Source organism: Pelodiscus sinensis, chromosome 19 (assembly GCF_052426305.1).
Source record: "Pelodiscus sinensis isolate ZL-2025 chromosome 19, ASM5242630v1, whole genome shotgun sequence".
In the NCBI taxonomy this organism is placed as follows: domain Eukaryota; kingdom Metazoa; phylum Chordata; order Testudines; family Trionychidae; genus Pelodiscus; species Pelodiscus sinensis.
In genome coordinates, this window is record NC_143070.1 from 179515 (window position 1) to 203003 (window position 23489).

Here is a 23489-nt window from a genome sequence, read left to right on the forward strand (position 1 = left end):
TCTTTTTTTAAAACGCTGTGAGGAAAGGGGGAAGGGACACATCAGTCCCCACGGGGCTCAGGGGCCCCAATCGGGAGGGAACTGAGGGGTCAGGAGGGTAGACACAGCACACCAGCCTGAGTGTTCCACATTCCCTCCTTTCCATGGCTCTGGAGGGCCATGGGGTCCTGTGGATTGGGAGGCAGAGGGTTGGGAGCCTGCACTCCTGGGTTTCAGCCTCCACTCTGGGAGGGCGGTGGGGTCTAGTGGGTCCCAGCAGGGATGCTGTGGGGAGCCAGGACTCCTGGGTCCCAGCTCTGGGAGGGGACCCTGCAGCTGGGTGCCCGCTGGCGCCACCTGGGGGCAGGGAATCTCACAGCGCCACCGGCCAGCATTTCTGCCAAAGGGTTCCCCTAGCAACTGTAACCAAGCACCCATGCGTGGCTGCAACTCAGTTGAGCTGCTTATTATGGGATGGTTCTTTTTGCCTCCTTGGCACGGCACCAGGCAGCATCGGGAGAGTGGGGGGGCGACCACTAGGATGTAGCAGGCTGCAGAAATGGGCAATGGCGACCCCAATCCTTCTCTACCAGTACAGGTACCCTGGCTAGTACCTGCCCCCATCCACCTCAATCCTGCCAGACACTCCCCCCCATCAAGAGCCCCCACTCCTCCCACGGCAGTCACCACCTCCTCCCCAAGACCCTTGTACAGAGCCCCCAACCCTCCCCAACCACATGTCATCTCCCCACAGGCCGGTGAGCAGCCCAGTCTGGAGTGTGGAGAAGGAACAGGTTTTCCTGGCAGGAGCCAGATGGCACTGGGGGGGGCGCACACATTGGGAGCATGGGGTAGAGAGAGTGCAGAGGGGACAGGCCTGACTCCCAGCCATACACTCCCCACAGCTGCCCCACCTCAGAGCTACTGAGTTCTGAAAGCAGGAGCTCCACCCAGAGGTCTATTAATTTACCCTGCACTTCCTCAGTACAGGACCACAGTACGTGACTCCCTGCTTCTACACTCCTCCCAGCACAGGGGGATAGAACCCAGGAGTCCTGAGGCCTCCGCCCCCTCTGTCCCAGGACGCTGCAGAACCGAGCTAGCAACATCCAAGACAGTCTCCCTCGGAGAACACACATGCACGCACACCATTCACAAAGTACAAAATAGACAGATCCCATCTCAAAGTACAACTCTCTCATGGGGACCAGGGCATCAGGCTAGCACCTACCGGGAATCCAGGAGCATCTCACTACAACCTCTGCTGTGCATCAGGCATTGCGAGCAATTGCATTACTGGCTCTACCAAGGAGATGCTGTTGGATCTCACAGTGAGTTTTCTTCCTCTCAGCATCTTCTGGGATGGGGGAGCTAGGAGGTGTGTGTCCCTGAGATTCCCTGGGAACCATTTTGCAATGGGCACCGCTGGCATTCAGACACCATAGCTGTGCCTCATGTTAGGATCCGCAGCGAAGGTCAACACAAGCCAGCACAGTGCACCAGTAAGAGACTGGCCAGCTCTGGATAGTCCAGCCTGGTATTCGAGCAGCTGTGCCATGCCATCCCCACCTCTCCAGCCAGCCCTGAGGTTCCAGTGGCTAGGCAGCAGTGGTTGCAGTCTTGCACCCAAGCTCCCCACACACCCCAATCCTCTGCCATGAACCCCCCTAAAACTCTCTGCCCTGGCTCCTCCCCCTAGCACACTCCATCCCACACTTAACATTTCTTACAGAATCACAGAACTGGAAGGGACCGCAAGAGGCATCAAGTCCAGTCCCCTGCCCTCATGGCAGGATCAAGCACTGTCTAGATCAGGGATACTCAACACACAACCCGTGGGCCGCATGTGGCCTGTGGCCTGTTTGTTTGTGGCCTACAGTGTGGTTTGGGTTTACGCAGGGCTCAACACGTGGCCCTCAGGTGGGAGCCAAAACAAAAAAGTGGTCAATATAATGATCTTCTGTTAATATGCATTTTAGTAGTTAAATTTCTGGACTGTCATTGCCCATTAAAAGTGCTGTCCTACGGGTGGAAACCGGGTAAATATTGCATTTTATTAATATCAACAGAACAGACTTAAATGGGGCCTGCATGTTGTGTGGTCTTGCCTTAATCTGTGTATTCATGCCCGTCAGTGTGAAAAACTATTTGCATAAATTTGCATATATACTTGCATGCAACCACACTTAAGTTGCAGCCTTTGGCATGTGCTGTGAATATCATTGTGGCCCCCAGGGCTTCCAAAGTTGAGTAGCCCTGGAGATCATCCCTGACAAGTGCCTGTCTAACCTGCTCTTCAATATCTCCAGGGATGGGGATTCCACAACCCCCCTGGGCAATTTATTCCAGTGTTTCACCCCCCTGACAGTTAGAAAGTTTCTCCTAGTGTCCAGCCTAAACCTCCCTTGCTGCAGTTTAAGCCCCTTGCTGCTTGTCCTGTCCTCAGAGGCCAAGGAGAACCATTTTTCTCCCTCCTCCTTATAACACCCTTTTAGATACTTGAAAATTGCTGTCATGTCCCCTCTCCCTCTTCTTTTCTAAACTGAACAAGCCCAGTTCTTTTAGTCTTCCCTCCTAGCTCCTGTTCTCTGGACCTTTCCTCATTCTTGTTGCTCTTCTCTGGACCCTCTCCAATTTCTCCGCATCTTTCTTGAAATGTGGTGCCCTGAACTGGACACACTCCTCCACTTGGGGCCTAACCAGCGCAGAGTAGAGCAGAAGGCTGCTGGCTGAAGAGAAGCGGTCACTCTCCCCTAAGACCTCGTGTCTTGCTCACAACACTCCTGTTCATACAGCCCAGAATCATGTTTGCTTTTTTGGCAAGTGTCACACTGTTGACTCATGTTTAACTTGTGGTCCACTCTGACCCCTAGATCCCTTTCAGCAGTCCTCCTTCCTAGACAAATCACTTCCCATTCTGTACATGTGAAACTAACTGTTCCTTCCTAAGCTGAGTACTTTGCATTTGTCCTTATTCAACTTCATCCTACTTACTTCTGACCATTTCTCCAGTTTGTCCAGATCATTTTTACCCTATCTTCCAAAACACTTGCAACCCCTCCCAGCTTGGTATCGTCTGCAAGCTTAATAAGCATACTCTCTTTGCCAAGAGCTAAATCGTTGGTGAAGATATTGAACAGAACTGGTCCCAAAACAGACCCCTGCAGAACCCCACTTGTTATGCCTTTCCAGCAGGATTGTGAACTGTTAATAACTACTCTCTAAGAATGGTTATCCAGCCAGTTATGCATCCACCTTATAGTAGCCCCATCTAGCTTGCATTTCCCTAGTTTACTGAGAAGGTCATTACTAAAGTCTAGGTATCCCACATCCACCTCTTCTCCCTTATCCACAAGGCTTGATATCCTATCTAAGAAATATATTTGTTCTTTACAAATCCATGCTGGCTGTTACTTATCATATGTCTTCCAGATGTTTGCACATGGATTTCTTAATTACTTGCTCCATTACCTTCCCTGGCACAGAAGTTAAACTGACTGGTCTGTAGGGCCTGGGTTGTTCTTATTTCCCTTTTTATAGATGGGCACTAGATTTGCCCTTTTCCAGTCTTCTGCAATCTCACCTGCCTTCCATGACTTTTCAAAGTTGATAGCTAAAGGCTCAGATACCTCCTCTGTCAGCTCCTTGAGTATTCTAGGATGCATCTCATCAGGCCCTGGTGACTTGCAGACATCTCACTTTTCTAAGTCATTTTTAACTTATTCTTTCAACTTCTAAAACTACTCCATTTCCACTAGCATGGAATTGTCCTATCACAACCTCCCCCCCCCCCCCCACACACACACACTTTCTGCCCTGCCCCTCAGGGGCTTGCAATAGGAACTTACATAACTTTCACCCCTGACAATAGGGAATTAGGGATCCCTTATGGGATCTGTAGGCTGCACAGCCTGCTGGGATCCCATAGGGCTGTGCAGTTTTGGGGTCACTGGGTGCCCTGGGTCTCAGTGGAATCTCCAGGCAAAGCACCAGGCAAAGAATCATAGAATCACAGAATACTAGGACTGGAAGGGACCTCGAGAGGTCATTGAGTCCAGTCCCCTGCCCTCATGTTAGGACCAAACACTGTCTAGACCATCCCTGATAGACATTTTATCCAACATACTCTTAAATATCTCCAGAGATGGGGATTCCACAACCTCCCTGGGCAATTTATTCCAGTGTTTGACCATCCTGACAGTTAGGAACTTTTTCCTAATGTCCAACCTAAACCTCCCTGGCTGCTGTTTAAGCCCATTGCTTCTTGTTGTATCCTCAGAGGCCAAGATGAACAAGTTTTCTCCCTCCTCCTTATGACACCCTTTTAGATACCTGAAAACGGCTCTCATGTCCCCCCTCAGTCTTCTCTTTTCCAAACTAAACAAACCCAATTCTTTCAGCCTTTCTTCATAGCTCATGTTCTCTGGACCTTTAATCATTCTTGTTGCTTTTCTCTGGACCCTCTCCAATTTCTCCACATCTTTCTTGAAATGCGGTGCCCAGAACTGGACACAATACTCCAGCTGAGGCCTAACCAGTGCAAAGTAGAGCAGAAGAATGACTTCTCGTATCTTGCTCACAACACACCTGTTAATACATCCCAGAATCATGTTTGCTTTTTTTGCAACAGCATCACACTGCTGACTCATATTCAGCTTGTGGTCCACTATAACCCCTAGATCCCTTTCTGCTGTACTCCTTCCCAGACAGTCGCTTCCCATTCTGTATGTGTGAAGGGAGAGTGTCTCAGGGTAGGACGCCACAGCATACTGGCTGTGGGATCACGTGGGACTTAGGAGGTCTGTGGGAGCTTGTGGGGCGGAGGCGTGAGGCGCGTGTGCCTGGAGGTTCCAGGGGATGGTGGGTCTCAGGTAGGTAGAAATGGTGTCCATGGCGTCTGTGGGTCAGAGGCTGAGAAGGGGCGAGGGGGAGGGATCTCTGGGTGGTTCCCTGCTCTGTCCCCTCCCTCTGGACCACAGAGCACTGGCCCGTCAGCAGACAGGACACGGGGGGAGGTGGACCTTTGGCCGTTCTGAAGTTCTAGGGGATCGGGCACCCGGGGGGGACACTGAAAGGGGACTATTTTTGTGGGATCTGGGGGCATTAGGAAGCAAGCCAATTCAGATGCATTTGTGGATCACTCATCTGTGGGATTGGGCCCTTATTTCTGTATTTGCCCAGAGTGCCAGGGTGTATTTCTGGGGATCTGCTTGGCACTGGGTGCCACTGGACACATGTCCCTAGGGCAGCACACCCCAGCCCCTAACCACTCCACTCCGTGCAGTGCTGCAACCCCTATGTCTGCACCTGGGCTCCCCTCAACCCCACACCATGCAATGCCATGCCCGTGACCTCCACGTCTGCACCTGGGCTCCCTCCCCTTGCCCCCACACTGTGCAGTGCCATGGCCCCCACATCTGCACCCTGGACCCCAACAACCCTGCCCCACCCAATGCAGCACCCCCAGCCTCCAGTCTCTGCCCCTTGCCATACCGTGCTCAGGGTGGGGCCGCCCCTCCACAGGGACGCTGACCGTGCGTCGTAGCAGCTTGGTCCGGCAGGGTTCGCTTCGCCGTTCCCTCATCAGCAATGGGTGTATCTGCAGACAGGGAAGAGGAGGGGTTACCGCTGTCCCCTCTCCCACCCTCCTCCACGGTCAGTGTCAAGGCAGGAGTCAGATCCACAACCTGCCACCCCCCAGGCGTGGAGTCGGGGAGGAGAGATGGGGTTAGCACTGCCCCCTTCCACGCCCTCCCCAGCTGTCAGATCGACAATCTACCACCCCCAAGGTGAGGCTTTGCCCTGTGTGGGAGGCATGGGAGGCAGTGGGATCTCAGGGGACCAGGCTGTACAGCACCAGGCCTGCAGCCTCCCCTGATGGATTCCGGACAAGCCCTGCCCATGCTCAGGCATAGGAGAGACCTCATGGCTGGGGCAGGTCTGGGCCCCTGGTCGAGGGAACAGGGGCTTCTCTCTGTGCTAGAGGGCAGAGGTCACTGCCCTGGTGGAGTGGGTGGGCCCCCAGGACCTCCCTGCAAGCTCCATGCTCTCTCTCACCCGAACATCCTGCCCTTGCCCTGTGGGTCTCACCTCGTCCTCGTCTAGCATAAGCAGCTGGTTTCCCGAGATTATGCAGAAGCGGGGATTCCAGGCTGGGCGTTCGTAGGGAGAGTGCATATAGGGCATGCGGTGCAGCGGGGCTCCTCGCACATCTGGGGGGAGGATTAGAGATGAGGCCATGGAGAGAGGAGTCTTCCCAGATGCACAGAACCCTTCTTCCATCCCCACACATGCGCTCCCTCCCCATGTGCACCCCTCCAGCCAGCAAGCTCCCCCTCCCTGTTCCCCCAGTGCGCTCCTCCCTTCACTTCCTCCCGCAGGCACCCCTCCCACCCGCACACCCCTCCCCATTCCCCCAGCATGCTGCTCCCCCTCATCCACCCACCCTGCCTCTCCCTTCTCCCCCACACCCTTCACACACCCTGTCCCTCCCCAGCGCACTCCTCCCATCAGCATGACCCCCTGTTCCTCCAGCATGCCCCTCCCTCCCAGCCCTGATGCACCCTTCAGTCCCCCCATCCATCCTCAGCATGATACTTCCTCCACCCCTGCCCCCCCCCATCTCTCTCTTTCCCATGGTCCCCACAAACCCTGTGGAACTGACCCATGGGGTTATGGCAAGAAATGGCTTGCTCAGAATGACTTGTGGCTGGGCTCAGAAATGGGCCCAACTTCCCTACTGATACCTCAGAAAAGGGCCCCTCCTCCCATACCCCACTTCCAGTCTGGCCCATTGGGCCTTGCAGCTCTCGTTCCCCCTGCATCCCATCACTCCTGGCCCCAGCCTAGCCTTCCCAGGCCCGTGAAGGGCCCTCCTAGGACAGACTCACTCCCAGAGATGTTCCACCCCAATCCCCAACAGCTCGCGCTTCAGAGCGGCCCAAGGACCCAACAACCCAAGCAAGATGCTGAAGATTCCAGGACAGCACCTAGAACTTGGATACACCCTTCTCCAGGAAGGGAAGCCCTAGACCATCCCCAGCCAGATTACACCTCTCTCCCTGCCCCTGCCCCTGCCCAGGCTAAGCCCTCACCCCACTCGGCCCTTGCCAGGGTAGGATCACTGCCCACATACTGGTTCTGAGACAGCGAGACCAGAAAGCACCAGGCGCCCTACTGCCCAGCCTCTCATGCAATGCATCTGAGAACAACACCCCAGCCAAGACCGAGCCCAAGAACCCACTGGACTATAGCATCGCGCTGGGCACGCTCAGGAGATGCCAGTCCCCTCCCTGCTCCCAGGATTAAACCCCCTCCCCTCATTAACCTCCATTGTAGGCCTTATTTCCAAGTGGAATTGATCTGGATTCTGCTCCCAGCCAGGGGCTCATCTGCCTTTCTCCACTAAGTTGGGGAGCCTGGGTGGCCCTTCCACCCAGGGATCAAGTCATGTCTCTGTCCTCTCCCTTAAATCAGCTGAACCAGGCATTCTCTCCAACCTTGCAGAGTGCTGCTTCAGCCTCGCCCATTCCTCCATCACCCTTCAGCCACATGGGCACCAGAACAGGCACCTCCTCTTCAGGGCAGGCCACAGGGTAAGGCCATCTTCCTACTCATCTGGGAACCCGTGGGGGACATTGCCACGGCCACGCATTGTGACCCCACATGCCAGGGCCTGCGAGGGCACCTCATTGACTTGAAAAAAAGCCTGGAGAGGTTAAAATCTGCCTAGTTTGACTCACTGGGGGGTTGGCTTAGGGCCTGCATGGCCATGGGGTTCAGCACACAGCCACGACGCCCAGACACGGGTTTGATTTCTAAGCAGCACAAGCCACTCCGTGACTCCAGGCTCTGGGGCGCCAGCGTTGCTGGCAGAAATGCTCAGAGCTGCCAGGTCTTTGCTTGGGTCCAGTCTGACCGATTCCCGCTTTGCTCCCAGGGGCTGCACTGCTGTAACACATCTGAGCCCGCCCCAGGGCTCTGGTCAGCCACACACCCCTCCCCTGCAGAGCCAGGCCACAGGCTGTCTGGTGGTGTGTCCACAGGGCACTGGGCGCACATGGTGCTGCTCCCGGCGGGGGCTGCAAGGGCAGGGCACCCCGTTGATCCCATGCCCAGAGTACAGGGCAGGAGGCCCTCACACTAGTGGGGAGCAGAGGACCGGTCCCATGGAGAACAAGCCACCCTGAGCCCCAGGGGGATTCAGCCCTGCAGGCAGAGTACAACTTCCACCCCCATCCCAGCACAGACAATGTGGGGGGACTGGGGGGTCCCTTCACACTGGGAAGTGGCCAGGCCCCAAAAGAGGGAGAAGCAGAAAGGGCTGTGGTAGCGCAGTGCTGCCACCCAGTGGTCATTGTTGGACATAGCAGGCTATTGAATTCCCCTCTGCATCCCCTCCATCTCCAATGGAATGCAGCCTAAGGCCTGCCAGCATCACATAGGATGGGGGGCAGCACACAGCTGGAGTCCTAACTCCTCCGCACATCCCTGTAACCCACCAGACCCCACCCCACTCCAAGAGCCAGGGAGAGAACCCAGGAGTCTGGCTCCCAGTCATCTGCTGTAACCACTAGCCACCACTTCCCTCCCTCACTGAGCAGAGATGCCAAGAGTCCTGGCTCCCAGATTTCTGCTGCTATTTTGCTAATGTCTGTGCAAACTTCCAGCAAAGCATCTGCCACTTCTCCATAGCTGGTCACACAGAGGCTAATAACCTACTACTACTGCCAATTAATCCTTCAGCCACCTGGGCGAGGGCCACGCTGTGGCGCTAGCAGACGGTGGGTTGGGAGGGGGGAAGACAACAGTCTGGACCATATCATCTTGCGTTTGCACATGGAGATGGAAGGAAGGGTAGGGTTACCCCAACCCTGGCCATCTCCCCATTCCCAGCTCTTCTTTTGCAAGGCAGCGGGAGGAAGCAGCCTGTGGGGAGAGGCGCATGTGGAGCTGGACAGGCGGACGGGCCATGGGGAAGGATGGAGGGAAAGAAGGGAGTACAGGACAAAGGACCAGGGCCAGGGCCAGGGCCAGGAAAGGTTGTAAATGAATGGGTGGGAGACCATCAAGCTCCTGCCCACACCCACCATCCTGGCACTGACTCCAAATTCCTGCCTTTGTGTTTCCAGGGCTGCACATGTTGTGATGAAGGTGCACCTGGGGGCACCCGCTGGCAGAGCATGTCCAGCCAGCTGTGGCCAGGCCTTGATTTCCTGAGAGCCGGCTCTTCCCAAGCCCTAAGGGGAGGGGATTCCATGCCCAGCCATGGGGCAGGGCCAGACCAAGCAAAGCAGCAGGCCTCTAGCCTTAGGGCCTGCTGGGACTCAGCTCTGCCTGGCATGGTAGGCTCTCTGGGGGGCCCCAGACTGCCCCACAAGCCCAGCGCCCAACCAGCTGGGGGACAGTCATGCTGTGCAGGGCTTCAGGCAGCAGAGACAGAGTTGGCTTCTCCAGTGCTGAACCCACACAAAGCCGGGTATTACAGTGACATGCAAATCATATGCAAATGCACAACGCTTCCTTGCTTCAGCTGACCTGCCTGTGGATATGCAAATCTGCTCATTTGCATAACATATCCAAGTATCCCAAGGCGTTGGCCACTCCTACAAGCTGGTACCCTTGTTAGGCAGCACTCCATCCTGGGGAAGGACTTCCTTAGCACTGGCCCCCTCCCCCCAGCCCTGGCATTGCAGCGTGGGCGTTGCTGGGAGGGGGTGGTGTGTGACTGTCCCTTCAGATCCCAAGGAGCCTAAAGAACCGTGCTGGGAAGTGACAGCATGGGGGGGGGGGGTCCTGACTGGTGGAGAGAACAGCCACCCCTCTCCCCACAAAGATACAGCTACAGTCCCTGCCCCATCTCTCTCACCAGTGACAAGTCCTTCCACAGACTGAGCTGGGCAGAGGGTTCCCTATCCTGAAATGGGGAGGGACCCCAGCACCCCCTGCAGCTCACGACACTACCACGCTCTGGGGATTCGATTCATGACAGTCCCCCCACTCCTGGGATGGGGAGGGAGGAGGAGCATCCTCCAATGGGGTTACCTAGCAACCGCATCCTGCCACCTCCACGCACTGAATGGAGAGAAGAGACTGTGGGGGGGTATTTCATCCCAGCATTCCCCAAAGCAGGGGGGAGCCCCTCATTACTCCAGCTCTGGCCTCACTCAGCAGAGGGCACTGTAGGGAGCAGGGCACTGGCTGGGGGGTTCCTAGCTACTCCAGCCCCAGCCTTGCCCAGCAGGGGGCACTGTGGGGGGGCAGGAGCTGGCTGTGGGAGGGAGGGATGCCCGGCTACTGCAGCCCCAGCGTTGCCCAGCAGGGGGCACTGTGGAGGGATGGGGCAGGGCATTGACTGTGAGGGGAGACCCAGCCTTGCCCAGCAGAGGGCGCTGTGGGGATAGGACAGGGCATTGGCTGTGAGGGGAGATCCAGCCTTGCCCAGCAGGGGGTGCTGTGAGGGGATGGGGCAGGGCATTGGCTGTGAGGGGAGATCCAGCCTTGCCCAGCAGGGGGTGCTGTGAGGGGATGGGGCAGGGCATTGGCTGTGAGGGGAGACCCAGCCTTGCCCAGCAGAGGGCGCTGTGGGGATAGGACAGGGCATTGGCTGTGAGGGGAGACCCAGCCTTGCCCAGCAGAGGGCGCTGTGAGGGGAGGGCAGGGCATTGGCTGTGAGGGGAGACCCAGCCTTGCCCAGCAGAGGGCGCTGTGAGGGGAGGGCAGGGCATTGGCTGTGAGGGGAGACCCAGCCTTGCCCAGCAGAGGGCGCTGTGGGGATAGGACAGGGCATTGGCTGTGAGGGGAGATCCAGGCTTGCCCAGCAGGGGGTGCTGTGAGGGGATGGGGCAGGGCATTGGCTGTGAGGGGAGATCCAGCCTTGCCCAGCAGGGGGCGCTGTGAGGGGAGGGCAGGGCATTGGCTGTGAGGGGAGATCCAGCCTTGCCCAGCAGGGGGTGCTGTGAGGGGATGGGGCAGGGCATTGGCTGTGAGGGGAGACCCAGCCTTGCCCAGCAGAGGGCGCTGTGGGGATAGGACAGGGCATTGGCTGTGAGGGGAGATCCAGCCTTGCCCAGCAGGGGGTGCTGTGAGGGGATGGGGCAGGGCATTGGCTGTGAGGGGAGACCCAGCCTTGCCCAGCAGAGGGCGCTGTGGGGATAGGACAGGGCATTGGCTGTGAGGGAAGACCCAGCCTTGCCCAGCAGGGGGCGCTGTGAGGGATAGGACAGGGCATTGGCTGTGAGGGAAGACCCAGCCTTGCCCAGCAGGGGGCGCTGTGAGGGATAGGACAGGGCATTGGCTGTGAGGGAAGACCCAGCCTTGCCCAGCAGGGGGTGCTGTGCGGGATGGGACAGGGCATTGGCTGTGAGGGGAGATCCAGCCTTGACCAGCAGCGGGCGCTGTGAGGCGGGGGCAGGGCATTGGCTGTGAGGGAAGATCCAGCCTTGCCCAGCAGGGGGCACTGTGGAGGGATGGGGCAGGGCATTGGCTGTGAGGGGAGACCCAGCCTTGCCCAGCAGGGGGCGCTGTGAGGGATAGGACACGGCATTGGCTGTGAGGGGAGATCCAGCCTTGCCCAGCAGGGGGCGCTGTGAGGGATAGGACAGGGCATTGGCTGTGAGGGGAGATCCAGCCTTGCCCAGCAGGGGGCGCTGTGAGGGGAGGGCAGGGCATTGGCTGTGAGGGGAGATCCAGCCTTGCCCAGCAGGGGGCACTGTGGGGGGATGGGGCAGGGCATTGGCTGTGAGGGGAGATCCAGCCTTGCCCAGCAGGGGGCACTGTGGAGGGATGGGGCAGGGCATTGGCTGTGAGGGGAGATCCAGCCTTGCCCAGCAGAGGGCGCTGTGGGGATAGGACAGGGCATTGGCTGTGAGGGGAGATCCAGCCTTGCCCAGCAGGGGGCGCTGTGAGGGGAGGGCAGGGCATTGGCTGTGAGGGGAGATCCCGCCTTGCCCAGCAGGGGGCACTGTGGGGGGATAGGGCGGGGCATTAGCTATGAGGGGGGACCCAGCTTCTCCCAAGATGGGGTGTTGTGGGGAGCAGGAAAGGGCCTTGGATGGGACAGGGGATCCAGCCTTGCCCAGCAGGGGGCTCTGTGGGGGGCAGGGCCTTGGATGGGACAGGGGATCCAGCCTTGCCCAGCTGGGGGTGCTGTAGGGGGCAGAGCCTTGGATGGGACAGGGGATCCAGCCTTGCCCAGCAGGGGGCGCTGTAGGGGGCAGAGCCTTGGATGGGACAGGGGATCCAGCCTTGCCCAGCAGGGGGCGCTGTAGGGGGCAGAGCCTTGGATGGGACAGGGGATCCAGCCTTGCCCAGCAGGGGGCGCTGTAGGGGGCAGAGCCTTGGATGGGACAGGGGATCCAGCCTTGCCCAGCAGGGGGCGCTGTAGGGGGCAGAGCCTTGGATGGGACAGGGGATCCAGCCTTGCCCAGCAGGGGGCGCTGTAGGGGACAGAGCCTTGGATGGGACAGGGGATCCAGCCTTGCCCAGCAGAGGGCGCTGTAGGGGGCAGAGCCTTGGATGGGACAGGGGATCCAGCCTTGCCCAGCAGGGGGCGCTATAGGGGGCAGAGCCTTGGATGGGACAGGGGATCAGCCTTGCCCAGCAGGGGGCTCTGTGGGGGGCAGGGCTTTGGCTGTGAGCGGCGGGAAGGGTGTAGCTGGTGCCAGCATGGAGAGCATTTGTGTGTTTAAAGGCCCCTTTTACTAGTGAGTAGGGTGCTTCGTTTAGTGCCTCGTTAATATTGCTATTTTGGGCCCACAATAAATTAGCATAATAGATGATGGGGCAGTTCAGATGGGAGCCTGCAGCCCTGCTCCCCGGCACTGCACTAAGAGGAGATTCTCCGCCCCCACAGCCCCAGCTGTGCTAGCCTTGGGGGATCCCAGCCCTGCTTGGGATCGAGGTGCACTCCATAATGAGAAGTGTGGGCGATGGGCTCAGAGGAGCTCACGGACACGAGGACAGAAGGTGTTTGGACCCTGGTTCTGGGCAAACAATGCCTGTGACGGCACAAGTGGCATGCAAACCTCACCCCCACCCCCACCCTTTCTGGGCCAGTGGCTGGGAAAGTGGGTCACACAGGTCCTCTGGGGATCGCACCAGCCTCATGCCAAGGACCTGGGCTCCCCTGAGAGTCCACCCTGGCCACGAGCCAGCGCCATCCTTGCAGGCCCAGGGGACAGTCAGCATGTGGGAGGAGGTGAACTGCACAGAGCAATCCCTGGAACCTCCCTGGATGCCAGGGTCCCAGGACCCAAAGAACCCCCCGGACAACAGAGGCAGCCCTCTGGCAGCATGTGCTGTTCCCCTCCCACTGCGCGTCTGTCTCCCATCTGCCCCCACAGGCCTGGGTAAGGAGCCCCACTGCCCTCTATGGGACCCCCCGAGCAACTCCACTGCCCCATAATGGAACCACCCCCCAGTGACCCCACTGCTCTCTACGGGACCCTCCCCAGCAACTCCACTGTCCCATAATGGAACCACCCCCCAGTGACCCCACTGCTCTCTATGGGACCCCCCGAGCAACTCCACTGCCCCATAATGGAACCACCCCCCAGTGACCCCACTGCCCTCTACGGGACCCTCCCCAGCAACTCCACTGCCCCATAATGGAACCACCCCCCAGTGACCCCACTGCCCTCTATGGGACCCTCCCGAGCAACTCCACTGCCCCATAATGGAACCACCCCCCAGTGACCCCACTGCCCTCTATGGGACCCTCCCCAGCAACTCCACTGCCCCATAATGGAACCACCCCCCAGTGACCCCACTGCCCTCTATGGGACCCCCCCGAGCAACTCCACTGCCCCATAATGGAACCACCCCCCAGTGACCCCACTGCCCTCTATGGGACCCCCCCGAGCAACTCCACTGCCCCATAATGGAACCACCCCCCAGTGACCCCACCGCCCTCTATGGGACCCTCCCCAGCAACTCCACTGCCCCATAATGGAACCACCCCCCAGTGACCCCACTGCCCTCTATGGGACCCTCCCCAGCAACTCCACTGCCCCATAATGGAACCACCCCCCAGTGACCCCACTGCCCTCTATGGGACCCTCCCCAGCAACTCCACTGCCCCATAATGGAACCACCCCGCAGTGACCCCACTGCTCTCTATGGGACCCTCCCCAGCAACTCCACTGCCCCATAATGGAACCACCCCCCAGTGACCCCACTGCCCTCTATGGGACCCTCCCCAGCAACTCCACTGCCCCATAATGGAACCACCCCCCAGTGACCCCACTGCCCTCTATGGGACCCTCCCCAGCAACTCCACTGCCCCATAATGGAACCACCCCCCAGTGACCCCACTGCCCTCTATGGGACCCTCCCGAGCAACTCCACTGCCCCATAATGGAACCACCCCCCAGTGATCCCACTGCTCTCTATGGGACCCTCCCCAGCAACTCCACTGCCCCATAATGGAACCACCCCCCAGTGACCCCACTGCCCTCTATGGGACCCTCCCCAGCAACTCCACTGCCCCATAATGGAACCACCCCCCAGTGACCCCACTGCCCTCTATGGGACCCTCCCCAGCAACTCCACTGCCCCATAATGGAACCACCCCCCAGTGACCCCACTGCTCTCTATGGGACCCTCCCCAGCAACTCCACTGCCCCATAATGGAACCACCCCCCAGTGACCCCACTGCCCTCTATGGGACCCTCCCCAGCAACTCCACTGCCCCATAATGGAACCACCCCCCAGTGACCCCACTGCCCTCTATGAGACCCTCCCCAACAACTCCACTGCCCCATAATGGAACCACCCCCAGTGACCCCACTGCCCTCTATGGGACCCTCCCCAGCAACTCCACTGCCCCATAATGGAACCACCCCCCAGTGACCCCTCTGCCCTCTATGGGACCCTCCCCAGCAACTCCACTGCCCCATAATGGAACCACCCCCCAGTGACCCCACTGCTCTCTATGGGACCCTCCCCAGCAACTCCACTGCCCCATAATGGAACCACCCCCCAGTGACCCCATTGCTCTCTATGGGACCCTCCCGAGCAACTCCACTGCCCCATAATGGAACCACCCCCCAGTGACCCCTCTGCCCTCTATGGGACCCTCCCCAGCAACTCCACTGCCCCATAATGGAACCACCCCCCAGTGACCCCACTGCTCTCTATGGGACCCCCCCGAGCAACTCCACTGCCCCATAATGGAACCACCCCCCAGTGACCCCACTGCTCTCTATGGGACCCTCCCCAGCAACTCCACTGCCCCATAATGGAACCACCCCCCAGTGACCCCACTGCCCTCTATGGGACCCTCCCCAGCAACTCCACTGCCCCATAATGGAACCACCCCCCAGTGACCCCACTGCTCTCTATGGGACCCCCCCGAGCAACTCCACTGCCCCATAATGGAACCACCCCCCAGTGACCCCACTGCCCTCTATGGGACCCTCCCCAGCAACTCCACTGCCCCATAATGGAACCACCCCCCAGTGACCCCACTGCCCTCTATGGGACCCTCCCCAGCAACTCCACTGCCCCATAATGGAACCACCCCCCAGTGACCCCACTGCCCTCTATGGGACCCTCCCCAGCAACTCCACTGCCCCATAATGGAACCACCCCCCAGTGACCCCACTGCTCTCTATGGGACCCTCCCCAGCAACTCCACTGCCCCATAATGGAACCACCCCCCAGTGACCCCACTGCCCTCTATGGGACCCTCCCGAGCAACTCCACTGCCCCATAATGGAACCACCCCCAGTGACCCCACTGCCCTCTATGGGACCCTCCCCAGCAACTCCACTGCCCCATAATGGAACCACCCCCCAGTGACCCCACTGCCCTCTATGGGACCCTCCCCAGCAACTCCACTGCCCCATAATGGAACCACCCCCCAGTGACCCCACTGCCCTCTATGGGACCCTCCCCAGCAACTCCACTGCCCCATAATGGAACCACCCCCCAGTGACCCCACTGCCCTCTATGGGACCCTCCCCAGCAACTCCACTGCCCCATAATGGAACCACCCCCCAGTGACTCCACTGCTCTCTATGGGACCCTCCCCAGCAACTCCACTGCCCCATAATGGAACCACCCCCCAGTGACCCCACTGCCCTCTATGGGACCCTCCCCAGCAACTCCACTGCCCCATAATGGAACCACCCCCCAGTGACCCCACTGCCCTCTATGGGACCCTCCCCAGCAACTCCACTGCCCCATAATGGAACCACCCCCCAGTGACCCCACTGCTCTCTATGGGACCCTCCCCAGCAACTCCACTGCCCCATAATGGAACCACCCCCCAGTGACCCCACTGCCCTCTATGGGACCCTCCCCAGCAACTCCACTGCCCCATAATGGAACCACCCCCCAGTGACCCCACTGCCCTCTATGGGACCCTCCCCAGCAACTCCACTGCCCCATAATGGAACCACCCCGCAGTGACCCCACTGCCCTCTGTGGGACCCTCCCCAGCAACTCCACTGCCCCATAATGGAACCACCCCCCAGTGACCCCATTGCTCTCTATGGGACCCTCCCCAGCAACTCCACTGCCCCATAATGGAACCACCCCCCAGTGACCCCACTGCCCTCTATGGGACCCTCCCCAGCAACTCCACTGCCCCATAATGGAACCACTCCCCAGTGACCCCACTGCTCTCTATGGGACCCTCCCCAGCAACTCCACTGCCCCATAATGGAACCACCCCCCAGTGACCCCACTGCCCTCTATGGGACCCTCCCCAGCAACTCCACTGCCCCATAATGGAACCACCCCGCAGTGACCCCACTGCCCTCTATGGGACCCTCCCGAGCAACTCCACTGCCCCATAATGGAACCACCCCCCAGTGACCCCACTGCTCTCTATGGGACCCTCCCCAGCAACTCCACTGCCCCATAATGGAACCACCCCCCAGTGACCCCACTGCTCTCTATGGGACCCTCCCCAGCAACTCCACTGCCCCATAATGGAACCACCCCCCAGTGACCCCACTGCTCTCTATGGGACCCTCCCCAGCAACTCCACTGCCCCATAATGGAACCACCCCCCAGTGACCCCACTGCTCTCTATGGGACCCTCCCCAGCAACTCCACTGCCCCATAATGGAACCACCCCCCAGTGACCCCACTGCCCTCTATGGGACCCTCCCCAGCAACTCCACTGCCCCATAATGGAACCACCCCCCAGTGACCCCACTGCCCTCTATGGGACCCTCCCCAGCAACTCCACTGCCCCATAATGGAACCACCCCCCAGTGACCCCACTGCTCTCTATGGGACCCTCCCTAGCAACTCCACTGCCCCATAATGGAACCACCCCCCAGTGACCCCACTGCCCTCTATGGGACCCTCCCCAGCAACTCCACTGCCCCATAATGGAACCACCCCCCAGTGACCCCACTGCCCTCTATGGGACCCTCCCCAGCAACTCCACTGCCCCATAATGGAACCACCCCCCAGTGACCCCACTGCCCTCTATGGGACCCTCCCCAGCAACTCCACTGCCCCATAATGGAACCACCCCCCAGTGACCCCACTGCCCTCTATGGGACCCTCCCCAGCAACTCCACTGCCCCATATTGGAACCACCCCCCAGTGACCCCACTGCCCTCTATGGGACCCTCCCCAGCAACTCCACTGCCCCATAATGGAACCACCCCCCAGTGACCCCACTGCTCTCTATGGGACCCTCCCCAGCTACTCCACTGCCCCATAATGGAACCACCCCCCAGTGACCCCACTGCTCTCTATGGGACCCTCCCCAGCAACTCCACTGCCCCATAATGGAACCACCCCCCAGTGACCCCACTGCTCTCTATGGGACCCTCCCCAGCAACTCCACTGCCCCATAATGGAACCACCCCGCAGTGACCCCACTGCCCTCTATGGGACCCTCCCCAGCAACTCCACTGCCCCATAATGGAACCACCCCCCAGTGACCCCACTGCTCTCTATGGGACCCTCCCCAGCAACTCCACTGCCCCCTAATGGAACCACCCCGCAGTGACCCCACTGCCCTCTATGGGACCCTCCCCAGCAACTCCACTGCCCCATAATGGAACCACCCCCCAGTGACCCCACTGCCCTCTATGGGACCCTCCCGAGCAACTCCACTGCCCCATAATGGAACCACCCCCCAGTGACCCCACTGCCCTCTATGGGACCCTCCCCAGCAACTCCACTGCCCCATAATGGAACCACCCCCCAGTGACCCCACTGCCCTCTATGGGACCCTCCCCAGCAACTCCACTGCCCCATAATGGAACCACCCCCCAGTGACCCCACTGCCCTCTATGGGACCCTCCCCAGCAACTCCACTGCCCCATAATGGAACCACCCCCCAGTGACCCCTCTGCCCTCTATGGGACCCTCCCCAGCAACTCCACTGCCCCATAATGGAACCACCCCCAGTGACCCCACTGCCCTCTATGGGACCCTCCCCAGCAACTCCACTGCCCCATAATGGAACCACCCCGCAGTGACCCCACTGCCCTCTGTGGGACCCTCCCCAGCAACTCCACTGCCCCATAATGGAACCACCCCCCAGTGACCCCACTGCTCTCTATGGGACCCTCCCCAGCAACTCCACTGCCCCATAATGGAACCACCCCCCAGTGACCCCACTGCCCTCTATGGGACCCTCCCCAGCAACTCCACTGCCCCATAATGGAACCACCCCCCAGTGACCCCACTGCCCTCTATGGGACCCTCCCCAGCAACTCCACTGCCCCATAATGGAACCACCCCCCAGTGACCCCACTGCTCTCAAAGGGACCCTCCCCAGCAACTCCACTGCCCCATAATGGAACCACTCCCCAGTGACCCCTCTGCCCTCTATGGGACCCTCCCCAGCAACTCCACTGCCCCATAATGGAACCACCCCCCAGTGACCCCACTGCCCTCTATGGGACCCTCCCCAGCAACTCCACTGCCCCATAATGGAACCACCCCCCAGTGACCCCACTGCCCTCTATGGGACCCTCCCCAGCAACTCCATTGCCTTCTACGGCACATCCCCCCGAGCAGCCCCACTGCCCTCTACAGAACCCCCCCAAACACCCTCAGGACCTCAATGCCCCACAGGCCTACTCTAGGTCTCCACTACCCTCTACGACACCCAATCCCTCTTTTCACCTACAGGCCCCAGGCAATGGTCCACCTCTCATTGGTCCAGCAGCAACTCTCCTGCGACCCTCTACTACCCTCAACCCAAGGGCAACAGGAAGGTTCCCAGCTTGGCCTGGCACCTCCTCCGTCTCCCCCCAGCCCCAGGTATAGCCCTTCTGCAGCCACCAATCAGCCCACCACATAACAACCCCCAATACCTGCCTTGGGCTACCCCCTTCCATTTCCACCCCCAGACTTTCCACTTCCTTCTTCTTCAGACCCCACAGGCCCTGAAACTTCCCCCACCCCACTGACTCCTGGGGAACCCACCCCACGCACATCCCCTCCCCAACCGAGCCTGACCCTCCATGCCCCACCCCAGATGGGCTCTGAGCCCCCAAGCCCTGCAGTGGGAACCCCTCCCTCACCATTGTCTGCCCAGACAACACCCACATGGCCCCCCTGCTCCAACCCCACAGAGCCCCTGTACCCAGCCTCTGAGCCAGCTTGCTTGGCCCTTTCTCACAGCTCCCAGGATACCCTGAGTCTCTCCCACTTCCTGCCGCCCCCGGCCTGCACTCAGCCTGGAGCACAGCGTAGTACCACCACCTCCTGCTCTAGACACCTGACCCCCCGGGACCCTCCAGTGCTCCTCAGGCCACAGGGCAACCGCCAGCACCCCATGGACCAGACAGCCCCTCACTGCCGCCCCAGCCTGCACTCAGCCTGGAGCACAGCGCAGTACCACCACCTCCTGCTCTAGACACCTGACCCCCCGGGACCCTCCAGTGCTCCTCAGGCCACAGGGCAACCGCCAGCACCCCATGGACCAGACAGCCCCTCACTGCCACCCCCGGCCTGCACTCAGCCCGGAGCACAGCGCAGTACCACCTCCTCCTGCTCTAGACACCTGACCCCCCGGGACCCTCCAGTGCTCCTCAGGCCACAGGGCAACCGCCAGCACCCCATGGACCAGACAGCCCCCCACTGCCGCCCCCGGCCTGCACTCAGCCCGGAGCACAGCGCAGTACCACCACCTCCTGCTCTAGACACCTGACCCCCCGGGACCCTCCAGTGCTCCTCAGGCCACAGGGCAACCGCCAGCACCCCATGGACCAGACAGCCCCTCACTGCCGCCCCCGGCCTGCACTCAGCCCGGAGCACAGCGCAGTACCACCACCTCCTGCTCTAGACACCTGACCCCCCGGGACCCTCCAGTGCTCCTCAGGCCGCAGGGCAACCGCCAGCACCCCATGGACCAGACAGCCCCTCACTGCCGCCCCCGGCCTGCACTCAGCCCGGAGCACAGCGCAGTACCACCACCTCCTGCTCTAGACACCTGACCCCCCGGGACCCTCCAGTGCTCCTCAGGCCGCAGGGCAACCGCCAGCACCCCATGGACCAGACAGCCCCCCACTGCCGCCCCCGGCCTGCACTCAGCCCGGAGCACAGCGCAGTACCACCACCTCCTGCTCTAGACACCTGACCCCCCTGGACCCTCCAGTGCTCCTCAGGCCGCAGGGCAACCGCCAGCATCCCATGGACCAGACAGCCCCCCACTGCCGCCCCCGGCCTGCACTCAGCCCGGAGCACAGCGCAGTACCACCACCTCCTGCTCTAGACACCTGACCCCCCCCGGGACCCTCCAGTGCTCCTCAGGCCACAGGGCAACCGCCAGCACCCCATGGACCAGACAGCCCCTCACTGCCGCCCCCGGCCTGCACTCAGCCCGGAGCACAGCGCAGTACCACCACCTCCTGCTCTAGACACCTGACCCCCCGGGACCCTCCAGTGCTCCTCAGGCCGCAGGGCAACCGCCAGCACCCCATGGACCAGACAGCCCCCCACTGCCGCCCCCGGCCTGCACTCAGCCCGGAGCACAGCGCAGTACCACCACCTCCTGCTCTAGACACCTGACCCCCCTGGACCCTCCAGTGCTCCTCAGGCCGCAGGGCAACCGCCAGCACCCCATGGACCAGACAGCCCCCCACTGCCGCCCCCGGCCTGCACTCAGCCCGGAGCACAGCGCAGTACCACCACCTCCTGCTCTAGACACCTGACCCCCCCCGGGACCCTCCAGTGCTCCTCAGGCCACAGGGCAACCGCCAGCACCCCATGGACCAGACAGCCCCTCACTGCCGCCCCCGGCCTGCACTCAGCCCGGAGCACAGCGCAGTACCACCACCTCCTGCTCTAGACACCTGACCCCCCGGGACCCTCCAGTGCTCCTCAGGCCGCAGGGCAACCGCCAGCACCCCATGGACCAGACAGCCCCTCACTGCCGCCCCCGGCCTGCACTCAGCCCGGAGCACAGCGCAGTACCACCACCTCCTGCTCTAGACACCTGACCCCCCGGGACCCTCCAGTGCTCCTCAGGCCGCAGGGCAACCGCCAGCACCCCATGGACCAGACAGCCCCCCACTGCCGCCCCCGGCCTGCACTCAGCCTGGAGCACAGCGCAGTACCACCACCTCCTGCTCTAGACACCTGACCCCCCGGGACCCTCCAGTGCTCCTCAGGCTGCAGGGCAACCGCCAGCACCCCATGGACCAGACAGCCCCTCACTGCCGCCCCCAGCCTGCACTCAGCCCGGAGCACAGCGCAGTACCACCACCTCCTGCTCTAGACACCTGACCCCCCGGGACCCTCCAGTGCTCCTCAGGCCGCAGGGCAACCGCCAGCACCCCATGGACCAGACAGCCCCCCACTGCCGCCCCCGGCCTGCACTCAGCCCGGAGCACAGCGCAGTACCACCACCTCCTGCTCTAGACACCTGACCCCCCGGGACCCTCCAGTGCTCCTCAGGCTGCAGGGCAACCGCCAGCACCCCATGGACCAGACAGCCCCTCACTGCCGCCCCCGGCCTGCACTCAGCCCGGAGCACAGCGCAGTACCACCACCTCCTGCTCTAGACACCTGACCCCCCGGGACCCTCCAGTGCTCCTCAGGCCGCAGGGCAACCGCCAGCACCCCATGGACCAGACAGCCCCTCACTGCCGCCCCCGGCCTGCACTCAGCCCGGAGCACAGCGCAGTACCACCACCTCCTGCTCTAGACACCTGACCCCCCGGGACCCTCCAGTGCTCCTCAGGCCGCAGGGCAACCGCCAGCACCCCATGGACCAGACAGCCCCTCACTGCCGCCCCCGGCCTGCACTCAGCCCGGAGCACAGCGCAGTACCACCACCTCCTGCTCTAGACACCTGACCCCCCGGGACCCTCCAGTGCTCCTCAGGCCGCAGGGCAACCGCCAGCACCCCATGGACCAGACAGCCCCTCACTGCCGCCCCCGGCCTGCACTCAGCCCGGAGCACAGCGCAGTACCACCACCTCCTGCTCTAGACACCTGACCCCCCGGGACCCTCCAGTGCTCCTCAGGCCGCAGGGCAACCGCCAGCACCCCATGGACCAGACAGCCCCTCACTGCCGCCCCCGGCCTGCACTCAGCCCGGAGCACAGCGCAGTACCACCACCTCCTGCTCTAGACACCTGACCCCCCGGGACCCTCCAGTGCTCCTCAGGCCGCAGGGCAACCGCCAGCACCCCATGGACCAGACAGCCTCTCACTGCCGCCCCAGGCTGCACCCGGAGGCTTCCCTGCCCCACCCAGGCCCAAACCCTCTGGGCCAAGCTGAGACCCCTTCCCCAATCAGGCCCAAGCCCCCAGCCCTGAGTGAAGCTCTCCACAGCCACGGGCCTCAGTGCCCCCCAGAACTGCCCCCCATCTGCTCCCACAGGCCCCAGTCACCACCCAGTGCAGCCCCATCTCCTTCCACCCTCATGGCCACCCCACAACTCCTGCAGAGCCCTGGCCCTCCCAGCCCCCTCTCCTGCCCTGGTGACCCCTCCCTTTCCTGCCCAGGCTCCAGTATCCCCCACCTGCCCTGCTCTAGGTGAGTCCCATCACCTCTGAACCACAGTCCTCCCGCGCCCAGGGGGCATTCAGGCACTGCCCCCCCCGCCCCATCCATTACCTCGAAAGGGGACATAGGACATGGTTCCTTCAGCCGCCTAGTCCCTGGCGCTTGGCATGGAGGAAGCGAGGGGGGGAGAAGTCGACCCAAGAGAAAGGGGGAAGACAGGGGGCTGCTGCAGGGGGCAAGGACCCCAGGGGGAGCCAGAGAAGAGGAACCAGGAGGTCAGGAGAGTGGGGTGCAGGGGGGTCGGGGGAAGAGGGGGATGCGGGGAGCCGGGAGAACAGGCGGATGCAGGGGGATGCTGGGGATGCAGGGGGTTCGGGGGAACCGGGGGATGCAGGGGGGTCGGGGGAACCGGGGATGCTGGGGATGCAGGGGGTTCGGGGGAACCGGGGGATGCAGGGGGGTCGGGGGAACCGGGGATGCTGGGGATGCAGGGGGTTCGGGGGAACCGGGGGATGCAGGGGGGTCGGGGGAACCGGGGGATGCTGGGGGGTCGGGGGAACCGGGGGATGCA

At 61.3% G+C, this 23489-nt stretch overlaps 1 protein-coding gene across 6 annotated transcripts in view; it reads right to left on the bottom strand.

Annotated features, from left to right (window-relative positions):
- The window catches only part of SYNGAP1 (synaptic Ras GTPase activating protein 1), a 104685-nt gene extending 81465 nt beyond the window's left edge, over window positions 1-23220 (bottom strand). For 4 of the 6 annotated variants that reach the window (XR_012898971.2, XM_075915656.2, XM_075915660.2 and 1 more), the window contains exons 1-3: window positions 23030-23220; window positions 6070-6191; window positions 5473-5578 (exon numbers count right to left, since the gene is read on the bottom strand). Coding sequence is in view for 5 of the 6 variants with exons in the window: in XM_075915656.2 (XP_075771771.1) it covers window positions 5473-5578; window positions 6070-6191; window positions 23030-23051 (250 nt within the window). In the remaining variant the exon portion in view is untranslated. Of the gene's footprint in view, window positions 1-5472; window positions 5579-6069; window positions 6192-7478; window positions 8500-23029 lie in introns of those variants that run through there. The other 2 variants (XM_075915661.2, XM_075915659.2) reach the window with 2 other exon arrangements.
- Window positions 23221-23489: the final 269 nt, after the last annotated feature.